Source organism: Aegilops tauschii, chromosome 3, assembly GCF_002575655.3.
Source record: "Aegilops tauschii subsp. strangulata cultivar AL8/78 chromosome 3, Aet v6.0, whole genome shotgun sequence".
Lineage (NCBI taxonomy): Eukaryota > Viridiplantae > Streptophyta > Magnoliopsida > Poales > Poaceae > Aegilops > Aegilops tauschii.
The window spans coordinates 46,728,259-46,742,012 of NC_053037.3; the positions used below are offsets into that span (position 1 = coordinate 46,728,259).

The 13,754-nt window shown below is 51.0% G+C and overlaps 1 protein-coding gene across 1 annotated transcript in view; it reads left to right on the plus strand.

Moving 5' to 3' along the window:
• The window catches only part of LOC141042693 (uncharacterized), a 38,522-nt gene extending 32,662 nt beyond the window's left edge, over positions 1-5,860 (plus strand). Inside the window, exons 4-10 of the mRNA XM_073511570.1 lie at positions 3,334-3,489; positions 3,567-3,602; positions 3,726-3,815; positions 3,897-3,961; positions 4,033-4,453; positions 4,709-4,985; positions 5,076-5,860. Coding sequence (XP_073367671.1) covers positions 3,334-3,489; positions 3,567-3,602; positions 3,726-3,815; positions 3,897-3,961; positions 4,033-4,453; positions 4,709-4,985; positions 5,076-5,719 — 1,689 coding nt within the window. The 3' untranslated portion in view covers positions 5,720-5,860. The remainder of the gene's footprint in view (positions 1-3,333; positions 3,490-3,566; positions 3,603-3,725; positions 3,816-3,896; positions 3,962-4,032; positions 4,454-4,708; positions 4,986-5,075) is intronic.
• Positions 5,861-13,754: the final 7,894 nt, after the last annotated feature.

The window sequence follows — 13,754 nt, forward strand, 5'->3', positions numbered from 1 at the left end:
TAAAGAAATGCACTCTCATGCTTGCCTTATATTCTTTTGAGAGTTGATATGAATTTTTTTAAGAAATATTTGTGCTCTCATGCTTCATTTAAATATTTTTGAGTGTTGATAATTGTTGGAAATATGCCCTAGAGGCAATAATAAAATGGTTATTATTCTATTTCCTTGTTCATGATAATCGTCTATTGTTCATGCTATAATTGTATTAACCGGAAACCATAATACATGTGTGAATACATAGACCACAACATGTCCCTAGTGAGCCTCTAGTTGACTAGCTCATTGATCAATAGATGGTTGTGGTTTCCTGACCATGGAGATTGGATGTCGTTGATAATGGGATCACATCATTAGGAGAATGATGCGATGGACAAGACCCAACACTAAGCATAGCACAAGATCGTGTAGTTCATTTGCTAGAGCTTTTCTAATGTCAACTATCATTTCCTTAGACCATGAGATTGTGTAACTCCCAGATGCCGTAGGAATGCTTTGGGTGTATCAAACGTCACAACGTAACTTGGTGACTATAAAGGTGCACTATAGGTATCTTTGAAAGTGTCTGTTGGGTTGGCACGAATCGAGACAGGGATTTGTCACTCCGTATGACGGAGAGGTATCTCTGGGCCCACTCGGTAGTGCATCATCTTAATGAGCTCAATGTAACTAAGGAGTTAGTCACGGGATCATGTGTTACGGAACGAGTAAAGAGACTTGCCGGTAACGAGATTGAACAAGGTATGTGTCGTGGAATTGTCACGGCAGATGTCCTCAAGCTAGGACTTAGTCGTGGAGCCATCGCCGCTAGGAAGCTTGAAGGGGTTAACAGGACAAGGAACACGAGGGTTTATACTGGTTCGGCCCCTTACGGTGAAGGTAAAAGCCTACGTCCAGTTGAGGTGGTATTGATTAGGGTTTCGATGACCAGGGAGCTTAACTGCTATGCCTGGCTCTCGATGAGATCTTTCTTGTCCTTAAACCGCTGCCGGGTCGTCCCTTTACATAGAGAGGTTGACGCCCAGCAGCTCTCAGAGTCCCGGCTGGCTCATAAAAGTGTCCGGCTCAGACTCTCAACTATTCTTGTCTTACACTACAAGTCTCGCCATACGGCGGTTTATCACTACGGGCCTTAAGCCGTCTCCGGGTCTTAAGCCCATCTTTGGCCCACCGTCTTTAAGCTTGGCGCCGGGCTTCAAGTGATGACCCTTATGAGTAACCCGGCCCTTTCTGGCGGGTGACTCTAAGGTTTATATCCTCAACATTAGGCCCCAGATTGATTTGAGCCGGCTCGTGTCAATCTTCAATTCTTTCGACAGAAAATCTCCGGCTTACAATTGTGTGAAGGCCATAACCCGGCGTGACGTCATCCTCTGGACTCCGGGTAATCCGCCGTGACGTCATCTTCCATTAAGCCCATTTTTTATTCCACCAGATCCGCAACGGATCTTATCTTTACTGCCATCCCGAAAATCGAGGCGCCTCTCGGGCGAGATAACCGCGCCGTGGCCTCCTCGTTTCTCGCGCCCACTTATGAGTCTGGCCTTATAAATAGCCCGACCCTCGGGTCTTTCTCATTCTCCCCCTTTTGTCGTCTCCTTCCTCTCGCTGCTCCGTGCTGCTCGAGCTCCGCCGCCGCCGCCGCCACAACAGAGCTCTGCATCCTCGTCGTCCTTGGCCCTGCATCACCCTGAACCGTCCAGAGAACCGCGGCGAACCCCTGCATCCGTAAGTTCCTTCCTCCTCGTAGGATAGATCTACGTTAAGCTCCTGCTGTTCTTCCCGTTCTTCGTCGTCGCCCACGAGTTCCTGGTAGTTTTCATTTTTACTGCCTCGCCTTAATCTTAAGACAGTATAGAACCAACGCGGCGGCTGTTTATCACCCATTTCAAATGCAAATAGATCCCTTTTCACTGCATAAAGGCTCCGTTCGAGCGCAAGAACTTCCTTGTATCTGTTTTTAGGTCTAGAAACTTTCCTTTTTCCCGACCGTTTTGATCCAAATTATTTACTGCAACGTGTGAAACCTGTTTTCACCACACTTAGTAAAAAACTGCACCCGTTAAGCCATGGCGGTTTACATTTCCGGTTTAAAGAAACCACGCACCGTAGAACCTTCCGGCTCAAAGGAGGCCATGTGCCATAAAACTTTCCGGCTTATCTGTGACAAGGTCGTAGACAATCGAATTACTCTTAATACCTCCAGCGGCTTAGATAACCCGATGCACCTAGATATATGTCATTAGTCCCCTCCATAAGCCGCCACTTTAACATTGAACTGTAAATTTCCTCCGGCTTATAATTAAACCGGGCATGTTTCCTTTTATCATAGGCTTCCGACTTTCACCATGCCTCCCAAAGCTCCCAAAGCTCCCATCACTTGCAATTGGATGAGGTCCAACGTCACTGACGAGACCTTAGCGGACTTTGTGAAGTTGGGTTATCTGCCCAAGAAGGACGTCATGTCCTACCGTGCCCCCGACCCATCAGAGGAGAGACCACAGCCAAAGGACGGGGAGGTGGTAGTTTTTGCGGATCATATGAGCCGGGGCTTCGCACCGCCCGGCTCAAAGTTCTTTAGAGACGTACTGAATTTCTTTGACCTGTGGCCACAAGACATAGGACCCAATTCTGTGTCCAATATATGCAACTTCCAAGTGTTCTGCGAAGTCTACCTTGGAGAGGAGCCCAGCTTGCTGCTCCTCAGACAGCTCTTCTACCTGAACCATCAGAACGAGTGTGCCAACGGGCCAAGCTTGGAACTTGGCGGCATCTCTATTCAGCGACGGAGAGACTGCCTTTTCCCTTACGCCGAGCCGCCAAGTCACCCAAAGGACTGGAACCAGACGTGGTTCTACTGCCAAGACACGTCGCCGGCTGACGAGAGCCCGCTGCCCGGCTTTTGCCCTTCACGTCTGGAACCAACTCATTCTCTGTCTGACAAGTTAACTCAAGCGGAGCGCCAACCTCTGCTCCCCACCATCAACAAGATCAAGGCTCTCCTGGGCAATGGTCTCAACGGAATTGATCTGGTCTGGGTCTGGATCTCGTGGCGGGTGATCCCCTTGAGCCGTCGCCCCGGCTTAATGTGTGAATACACAGGCCGGAAAGATGACCCCCTGCGACACAGTCGCAACGATCTTCCTGAAGACGTTGCTGAAGACATGACCAAGGCCCTTTTAAATGAGAGCTTGGCAGACTACGGGAGGACCGGGCTAGCCCCCTTCTGCAAGACCAACCCAGCCCCAGCGGTAAGCCGCTGATCTGAACATTTTATCTTCTTCTGTAGATATCCTTCACCTGAATTTTTAAAAAAATCATCATTGTATTTTTCAGGCTGATGACAAATTCTGGAAGGTCAAATATGACCATGAGGCGGCCAAGAAGGCCAGGAAGGCTAACAAAGCCGCCAAGAGAGCCGCTCCCCGCAAGAAGGGAAGTAGGCCTACTCCTTCAGAGCTGCTGCAACTGAGCGACAGCTCCGAGTCAGAGGTAACCCCTGAACCTGTAATCTCTTGTTGTATTTATTGTTTATTTCTGTCCACCTTATCAATACTGTTCATCAACAGGATGACACCGGAGCAAGTAACCCGGTGGTTGAAGAGGTAATGATACTTTCCTCCGACTCGGAGCCCTTGCCAAGGCTGAAAGTCCGAAGGGTAACCCGGAAAGTAAGATTTTCTCATCCTTTAGCTTATCAAGATCCTCAATTTCTTTTGAAGCAACAGACTCATGAGAGCCGGCGGCACACCCGGACCAACAAGGATGCTGACCTCTCCTCCGGCTTACCCGACGCATCGAGGAAACGCCGAACCGAGGTTCTCTCCAACTTGTACCCTTTTCATCCTTTGGCGGGTGTTATACGTCAACCGCTCAACTCTTCTGATTCAAACTATCAGGAAACCTCACCCTCCTCTGGTGACTCGATGCAATCAAGCCTGCCGGCCTTCAAGACCGTACCCGGGTAATAATGATCATATCTTGTTGTGCTCATCTTTGCTCATACCTTTGTACTAACCTTTTTTGTCCTTTCAGTGCCCAGGCAAAGCTCACCAAGAGGGCGAAGAAGACCAAGCCCGTCGAAGAGCCGGACTTGCCTGAACCGGAGGTAGCAGCTCAAGAACCGCCAGCTGCCTCCGCTCCCGAAGCCACCGCTCCAACCGACAAGGCAACTGCAGAAGCTTCTGCTAACCCGGAGACCTCCAGCTCGGCTCAGCCGGTCAATGACCCGGACGTGGTAATCACCCGGACGGAGTTTGTTGAGCCGGGGAGACCTACTGTATTGGCCAAGTGCTCCGCCAAGGAGGAGTTGCTACAGCACCGCCGGGTTAATCTGGACCTCACCGACTACGCCAATCTGAACATCGGAGAGATTGTCTCCGGCTATGTCAGCCAAGTGCACAAGAGCCGGGATGTAGAGATCGGCATGGTGAACCAGATTCAGCAGAAGTCTGAGGTACTACTCTTCTTTCTTCTTGCTTACTGCATAGTTATCCTGTTATTCTTACCATACTCTAGCCCCCAAGTCTACGACTTATGATAGAATATGTTGTAGACTTAAGTTCCGGCTTACTCGCTTGAACCGGCAATTTGTAAATAGAAACGTTCGATATGCATTAGCCCCCAAGTGCCAAGTGTCTTTGCTTGGAAAGTACTTGGGACTTTAAAATTGCATAATAACTGTTCATCCTATAACCCGGAAATTATGCAGGCTGCTTGCAAGAAGTTTGAAGCTGACATCTCCGATCTAGAGACCCGGCTGAGGACGCAAGAAACTGAGACCCGGAAGGCCAATGCCAAATTTGTGTCCACTATTGCTGCGCAAGAAAAGCTGAAGACGGACTTTGATGCTGAACGGAAAGCTTGGGCCGAAGAGAAGGCTACTCTGGTGAACCGGGCCGAACAGGCGGAGAAGGCTCTGACAGAGAAGACCGCCGAACTCTCCGGCTTAAAACGCCAAGTGTCCCAGATGGTTGCCGCAATCTTCGGTAAGTCATTCCACCGGCTTTCGTCCAGTTTAAAAAATTTATGTCTCATAACCCATCATTGCCGGCGGCTTATCTTACTCTGTTACACAGGTCCCAGAAGCGCCAACCTCAACCAAAGCGTGGTGACCAAGTTGAAGGCCGTGTACACCCTGGTGGAGCAACTCTACACCGGGTCACAGCGCGCCTTGGCCGTGGTGGCCCTATCCAATGAGGTGCCGACTCATCTGGCGGAAGTTCTTCGCCGGCTTGCCGTTCTTCCCCAACGTGTCCAAGAGCTGCGGCGGGCCTCTGCAAGAGCCGGAGCTATCGCCGCTCTGAGCCGGGCCAAGGCGTTCCTTCCAGAGTTAGACCCGGCGGACATTGCCCTCGGCTATCCCAGTTTGAAGGAAGACGGCACACGCTTCGACCAAAGGGACTTTGCAGCCTGCGTGAAGATCGTGCGCCCGGTGGCCACCCTCATTGGAAACGACACAAATCTGACCAAGTACCAGCCGGGTTACAATGCAGAAAATCAGAGGATCCCCACTCCGCGTTATGAAGCTATCAGCTTAGTCCCGCCAGCTCGTAAGCACACCTTCGCCCCGGAGATTGACCCGGCCGGGTTAATTGACGAGGAAGCTCAATTTGAAGCTCTGAGCGGCATTGACTGGAAGTCGTCAACTTTCCAGGTCTTGGGAACAGCCGGAGGAGAGGAGAGGGATGAGCCGGAGACTTCAACTCAGCAAGCATCGTAACTCTGCAGGCGGCTTATTAAACAATGCTTCACCCTTTTGGACTCGACGAGTCTTGTAATAGAGTAGGACCAACACTTCAACTTTGCCATGCCATCGTGCACGCGTTGAATGCTGAAGTCCATTGAAGTTGTCTCCTTTATATTTCCCCGGGTCATACTCGATCATTCATTTTCCTTAAGCTCAAATAGTTGCCTTTAACTATCCTGCATAGAAGGACAAATCACAAGTCTCTAGGCGGCTTACCGCACTGAGAATCATAGTTTTAGATATATAACCCGGAATATGAATCAAAAAAGACTGGTCCTCAATTATGTCCTTAATATAGCCGTAATAACAGACTTATCGGCCTGCAAGCACACTTCCGGCTTAGATAACCCGGGTAATAAGGTTGGTACCTCAATTCCGGTTTACCAGTCTTAATAACACCGATTATATTCAACTAGTACTATAAATCAAAGTTAAGCCGGCAAAGTGAGACCCGCCGTGCACACCTGAAATAATCAGAAGAACTCACTATAAATCCGAAGAACTTAGGGGCTTCCGGTTCAAATATGACCAGAAACCCGTCCCAAAGGGGTTATGCTAGGATTCGAATGCGATCATATAGCCCCCAGTGGGTGTGGCGATGCCAATCAAGAGGGTACCGACAGCTATGTTCTCTTTGGTTCGAATACGACCCATGTTTGAACAGGAAGCCCCCAAATGACCTTAAGAATTGTTTAACGACGCTGATTCGAATACGATCCACGTCAGTACCCAAAGGGGTTAAACTATGATTCAAATATGATCAAAGAAAACTCCCCAATGAGCTCGGCACTTTGCCAATCAAATGGGTATCGACAGCTATGTTCTCTTTGGTTCGAATACGACCTATGTTTGAACAGGAAGCCCCCAAATGACTATATTGTGTATGGCTAGATTCGAATACGATCATAAGCCGGATCCTCCTTCAAGTTATCACATGATCTTGTAATGAAAACAACACATTCATCTTTGGAGGATAAAAAAGGACAGAGGTCCTGCTTTATTGCTTATCATAATATATACATGGCTTAGAGAAATATGTACATTATGAGAGCCGGTGGCTCAAGTGTAATAAGGCCGAAGCTGAGCTATGTTCCACGGCCGAGGGGTCTCTTCCTCCGACTTACGTGAATCTTTGTGCTCCCGAATGTCAATGAGGTAATATGACCCGTTGTGCAAATTCTTGCTGACCACAAAGGGCCCTTCCCAAGGCGGGGATAGCTTGTGCGCATCTGTTTGATCCTGGATGAGCCGGAGCACCAGATCGCCTTCCTGGAAGACTCGGGATTTAACCCGGCGACTATGATAATGGCGCTGGTCCTGTTGGTTAATCGATGAGCGAGCTGCTGCCACATCACGCTGTTCGTCCAACAAGTCAAGAGCATCTTGGCGCGCCTGTTCATTATCCATCTCAACATAAGCCGCCACTCGAGGCGAGTCATGACGGATGTCACTGGGGAGGACTGCTTCCGCTCCATAAACCATGAAGAAAGGCGTGAAACCTGTAGACCTGTTAGGAGTAGTGTTGATGCTCCATAACACGGAGGGTAACTCCTCCACCCAACAACCCGACGTCCATTGTAAAGGGACCAAAAGTCGGGGTTTGATGCCTTTCAAAATCTCCTGATTAGCCCTCTCAGCTTGACCATTGGACTGAGGGTGAGCCACTGATGAAACATCAAGTCTAATATGCTCTCGTTGACAAAACTCATCCATGGCGCCTTTGGATAAATTGGTACCATTGTCAGTTATAATGCTGTGTGGAAAGCCAAAGCGAAAGATCACCTTTTTCATAAACTGAACTGCCGTGGCTGCATCACACTTGCTAACTGGCTCTGCTTAAACCCACTTGGTAAACTTGTCAACTGCCACCAAGAGGTGGGTCTTCTTATCCTTGGACCTTTTAAAAGGCCCAACCATATCAAGCCCCCAGACCGCAAAGGGCCAAGTAATTGGGATCATCCTCAGCTCCTGAGCCGGCACATGAGCCTGTCGTGAGTACCTTTGGCAACCATCACATTTACTGACCAAGTCCTCCGCATCAGCATGAGCCGTCAGACAATAAAAACCATGACGGGAAGCCTTGGCCACAAGAGACTTTGAGCCGGTGTGATGGCCACAATCCCCTTCATGAATCTCACGCAAGATCTCTTGACCTTCCGCAGGGGAGACACAACACTGGAACGCTCCCGTAACACTGCGGCGATGCAACTCACCATTGATAACAATCATTGACTTAGACCGCCGGGTTATTTGTCTGGCCAAAGTTTCATCCTCAGGCAAATCTCCCCGGGTCATGTAAGCCAGATAGGGCATTGTCCAGTCCGGTATGATGTGGAGAGCCGCCACCAGTCGTGCCTCCGGGTCAGGGACGGCCAAGTCTTCCTCTGTAGGCAACTTAACAGAAGGGTTATGCAGGACGTCCAGGAAAATATTAGGCGGCACCGGCTTTCGCTGAGAGCCCAGCCGGCTTAAAGCATCAGCCGCCTCGTTCTTCCTGCGATCGATGTGCTCTACTTGGTAACCCTGAAAGTGCCCAGCAATGGCCTCAACTTCGTGGCGATAAGCCACCATGAGAGGGTCCTTGGAGTCCCACTTTCCTGATACTTGTTGAGCCACCAAGTCTGAGTCGCCGAAGCACCTTACCCGGCTCAAGCTCATCTCCTTAGCCATCCGAAGACCGTGGAGCAAGGCCTCGTACTCAGCTGCATTGTTGGTACAAGGAAACATCAATTGTAGCACATAATGGAACTTGTCACCCTTAGGGGAAGCCAATATGACTCCAGCCCCCGAGCCCTCCAACTGCCTGGACCCATCAAAGTGAATAGTCCAATATGTGTTATCCGGCTTTTGTTCGGGCACTTGTAGCTCTGTCCAATCATTGATGAAATCCACCAAAGCCTGAGATTTAACAGCAGTGCGTGGCACATACTTCAGACCATGAGGTCCGAGCTCTATAGCCCACTTAGCCACTCTCCCTGTGGCCTCCCTGTTCTGAATGATATCTCCAAGGGGGGCAGAACTGACCACAGTGATGGGGTGACCCTGGAAATAATGCTTAAGCTTCCGGCTTGCCATGAACACACCATAAACAAGCTTCTCCCAATGTGGATACCGATGTTTGGACTCGATGAGCACTTCGCTGACATAATAAACCGGCCGCTGAACCGGATGCTCCTTACCCTCTTCCTTGCGCTCCACCACCACAGCCACACTGACGGCTCGTGTGTTAGCAGCCACATACAGCAATAAAGGCTCCTTGTCAACCGGAGCAGCAAGGACTGGGGGCTCTGCCAGCTGCCTCTTCAAATCCTCAAAAGAGTATCAGCTGCATCATTCCAGACAAAGTCATCAGTTTTCTTCATCAACTGATATAATGGCATGGCCTTCTCCCCCAAACGGCTTATAAAACGGCTTAAAGCAGCGATACGACCCGCCAGGCGCTGGATGTCGTTTATACACGCCGGCTTAGCCAGGGAGGTGATGGCCTTGATCTTCTCTGGGTTAGCTTCAATGCCTCTGTTAGAAACCAAGAAACCCAAGAGCTTGCCTGCAGGAACACCAAAAACACATTTGGCCGGGTTAAGCATCATCTTGTAGACCCGGAGATTATCAAAGGTTTCCCTCAGATCATCTATCAAGGTTTCCTCCTTCCTGGATTTAACCACAATATCATCCACATAAGCATGAACATTGCGCCCAATCTGGTTATGAAGACTGTTCTGCACGCAGCGCTGATAAGTCGCCTGCGCACTCTTGAGTCCAAAGGGCATAGACACATAGCAGAAGGCTCCAAAGGGAGTGATGAACGCCGCCTTCTCCTGGTCCTTAACTGCCATTTTAATCTGATAATATCCAGAATAAGCATCCAAGAAACTTAGGCGCTCACAACCCGCCGTAGCATCAATGATTTGATCAATACGGGGAAGGGCGAAAGGATCAGCCGGACACGCCTTGTTCAAGTCCGTGTAGTCCACACACATCCGCCAGGTGCCGTTCTTCTTGAGTACGAGCACCGGGTTAGCTAACCATTCTGGGTGAAAGACTTCAACAATAAACCCGGCCGCCAAGAGTCGGGCCACCTCTTCACCAATAGCTTTCCGCCTCTCTTCATTAAACCGCCGAAGGAATTGCCTGACCGGCTTAAATTTCGGATCAACATTGAGAGTGTGCTCAGCGAGTTCTCTAGGTACACCTGGCATGTCAGACGGCTTCCATGCAAAAATGTCCCTATTCTCACGGATGAACTCGATGAGCGCGCTTTCCTATTTTGGATCCAGATTGGTACTGATGCTAAACTGCTGAGATGAATCTCCTGGAACGAAATCAACAAGTTTAGTCTCATCAGCCGACTTAAATTTCATTGCTGGCTCATGCTCCGTAGTCGGCTTTTTCAGAGAGGACATATCTGTTGGGTCAACGTTGTCTTTGTAAAACTTCAACTCCTCTGTTGCGCAAACAGATTCTGCATAAGCTGCATCGCCTTCCTCACACTCTAGGGCCACCTTCTGGCTGCCGTGAACCGTAATGGTCCCATTATGACCCGGCATCTTGAGCTGTAAATCACGTAACACGGTCGTGCCATGAACTTGGCGTAAGCCGGCCGCCCAAATATGGCATGGTACGGACTTCTTATCTTGACCACCTCAAAGGTCAATTTTTCCACCCTGTAGTTGTGCTCATCTCCAAAGGCCACTTCCAACTTGATCTTGCCGACTGGATAAGCCGACTTACCAGGTACCACACCATGGAAAATAGTGTTTGACTGGCTGAGGTTCTTATCAATCAACCCCATACGACGGAACGTCTCATAATAGAGGATGTTGATGCTGCTGCCTCCATCCATGAGCACCTTACTGAACTTATATCCTCCCACCTGAGGAGCCACAACCAAGGACAAGTGACCCGGATTATCCACCCGGGGAGGGTGATCCTCCCTACTCCACACTATAGGCTGCTCAGACCACCGCAAGTAGCGTGGAACCGCCGGCTCAACAGCATTCACAACCCTCTTATGAAGCTTCTGATCTCGCTTACACAGACTGGTGGTAAACACATTATACAGTCCACCGCTAAGCTGCTTTGGATTGGTCTGGTAACCCCCCTGCTGCTGCTGATGACCCTGGCCAGACTGCTGATTAAAGCCCCCTTGACCGTTCTGAGGATTAGAATTTGAGCCGCCGCCCGGGCCATGAAAACCGTCGGCGCCTGAGCCACCGCCCGGGCCATTGTTGCCGTTTAAAGGCATTGGAATTCTTGAAGGCCTTCATGATTGCACAATCCTTCCATAGATGAGTAGCTGGCTTCTCTCTAGAGCCATGCCTTGGACAAGGCTCATTCAACAGCTGCTCCAGCGTCGGGCCTGACCCGCCGGCTCGGGGAGGGGGCCTCCCCTTGCGTCGCTGGTTAGTACCCTGTGAGCTGGCGTTGGCTACGAACTCTAGGCTGCCGTCGGCCTTGCGCTTGCCACTTCCTTGGTTCCCCGGGTTATGCTGGGAACCCTTGCCATTGCCGTTCTTCTTTCCCTTCCCTGTCCTTTCATCATCTGAAGCGGGGTCCTTGGTACTATCAGAATCGGCGTACTTGACGAGAGCCGCCATCAGTGTACCCATATCACTGCAGTCGCGCTTAAGCCGCCCGAGTTTCATCTTCAGGGGCACGAAATGACAATTCTGTTCTAACATTAAGACTGCAGAGCCGGCATCCATCTTATCAGATGAATGTATTATCTCCTTAACCCGGCGAACCCAATGTGTCGTAGACTCACCCTCCTGTTGCTTACAGTTAGTCAAATCCACAATTGACATAGACTGCCTACAGGTATCCTTGAAACTTTGGATGAACCAGGCTTTTAGCTCAGCCCAAGACCCGATGGAATTCGGTGATAGCCCTTTCAACCAAGTGCGGGCAGTCCCATCTAACATCATGGTGAAGTACTTGCCATTGCCGCTTCACTGACTTCCAACAGTTCGCTGGCCATCTCGTAACTCTCGATCCAGGCTGCGGGTTGTAAGTCAGCCGTGTAATTAGGCACCTTCCTAGGGCCTTTGAAATCCTTGGGTAGACGCTCATTGCGGAGGGCTGGCACTAAACAAGGTACACCTCCAGTCCTGGTAGGGATACCCACGTCGATGGAAGTCGTCGGATAAGCCGGGGGAGTATGGTAAGCCGTCAACTGAGGCACCTGCTCCGCCTCTTGCTGCACTCTGTCTTGATCTGCTGCGTGAAAGGCTCGGTTATGAACCGGGCCATGGCCAGGGGGCTGGTCATGGCGTCGGACGTTACTTGAGCCGGTCGCTGAGACCATGTGTCTGCTATAACTCGGGCTCCGGCCTGGACGAGGGGTCGAGTGGATCATGTCCTGGCTGTAAGAGTATGCCTCTTGCTGCGCTAGTGCTGTCTGAAGGAGTTCCCTGACCCGGCGGGTTTCAATAGCCGTCGGAGAGTCGCCGTCAATTGGGAGGGCCGCCAGTCGTGCTGCTGCGGCGACCATGTTCTCCAGCGGGTTAGCATAATGACCCGGTGGTATTGGCACATACTGAGGCGGGGCCGGGTTCACCCGGGGAGGCCCCATCATTTGTGGCTGAACAGGGGTTCCGGACCCGGGCACTATGATCCCTGGCGGGTTACTAGACCCTGCACCTGGCGTGTTGAAGAGGTTTCGAGGATCGTAAACTGGAGGGAGTCGAGATTGGGCTTTTTGATGCCTCCTTCTCATGACCTCATTGGACGCGTTTTGATCCATCATGAGCCGGAAGGACTGTGCCTGAATCAACTGAGTTTGGGCATCGAGAGCCGCCCTCTCCGCCGCCATCCTGATCCCTTCTGTTGCCAGATCCTCTTTGGCTTTCACTAGATCTAACTTTAACTGTGCCACCTCCGCGTCATGCAGAGCTTCATCCGCCGGGTCAACCGCGGCGGTCAACAGGGACGTCATCTTGTCCATGAGATCCATCAGCACCTGAGCCGGCGAGGGCACCGGGTTTCCTGCCCTAGCAGCAGGGTTCTGAACAAGCTGCGCACCGGCCATGAAGATTCCGACCCGGCTCGGCGGCTCAAACGGGTCCGGAATACTGTCACCATCGGAACAACCCATGAGCCTACCATCTTGAAGTTGATACAACGAGTTTGACTCATCTGTGGACGACTCGCCGTCAGAGCCGGCGGCCGTCTCATCACCAGATCCAGGTCTGTCATAGTGCCCTCCATGGACACATCCCACAAAAACATGCCTCAAGGTAGGCAGGGCCCGAGCGGGTCGTGCGCGCTGAGCCGTCTCGATGAGATCGGCGCAGAGATCCGGCCCCGGGCCCGGCTCACCAATCTTGCCAATGAAAACATGAATTCCGTCGAAGGGGACCCGGTATCCATACTCGATTGAGCGGGCGTCGGGGCCCCAGCTTGCATTGTCAATGTAGAGCTTGCCGCGACTACTCTTGGTCATCCGGCCCACAGCGTATCCCTTGAGCCCTTCGAAGCTGCCCTTCAAGAACTCAAATCCACCGTGCGCTGGCCCCACGGTGGGCGCCAACTGTCGTGGAATTGTCACGGCAGATGTCCTCAAGCTAGGACTTAGTCGTGGAGCCATCGCCGCTAGGAAGCTTGAAGGGGTTAACGGGACAAGGAACACGAGGGTTTATACTGGTTCGGCCCCTTACGGTGAAGGTAAAAGCCTACGTCCAGTTGAGGTGGTATTGATTAGGGTTTCGATGACCAGGGAGCTTAACTGCTATGCCTGGCTCTCGATGAGATATTTCTTGTCCTTAAACCGCTGCCGGGTCGTCCCTTTATATAGAGAGGTTGACGCCCAGCAGCTCTTAGAGTCCCGGCCGGCTCATAAAAGTGTCCGGCTCGGACTCTCAACTATTCTTGTCTTACACTACAAGTCTCGCCATACGGCAGTATATCACTACGGGCCTTAAGCCGTCTCCGGGTCTTAAGCCCATCTTTGGCCCACCGTCTTTAAGCTTGGCGCCGGGCTTCAAGTGATGACCCTTATGAGTAACCCGGC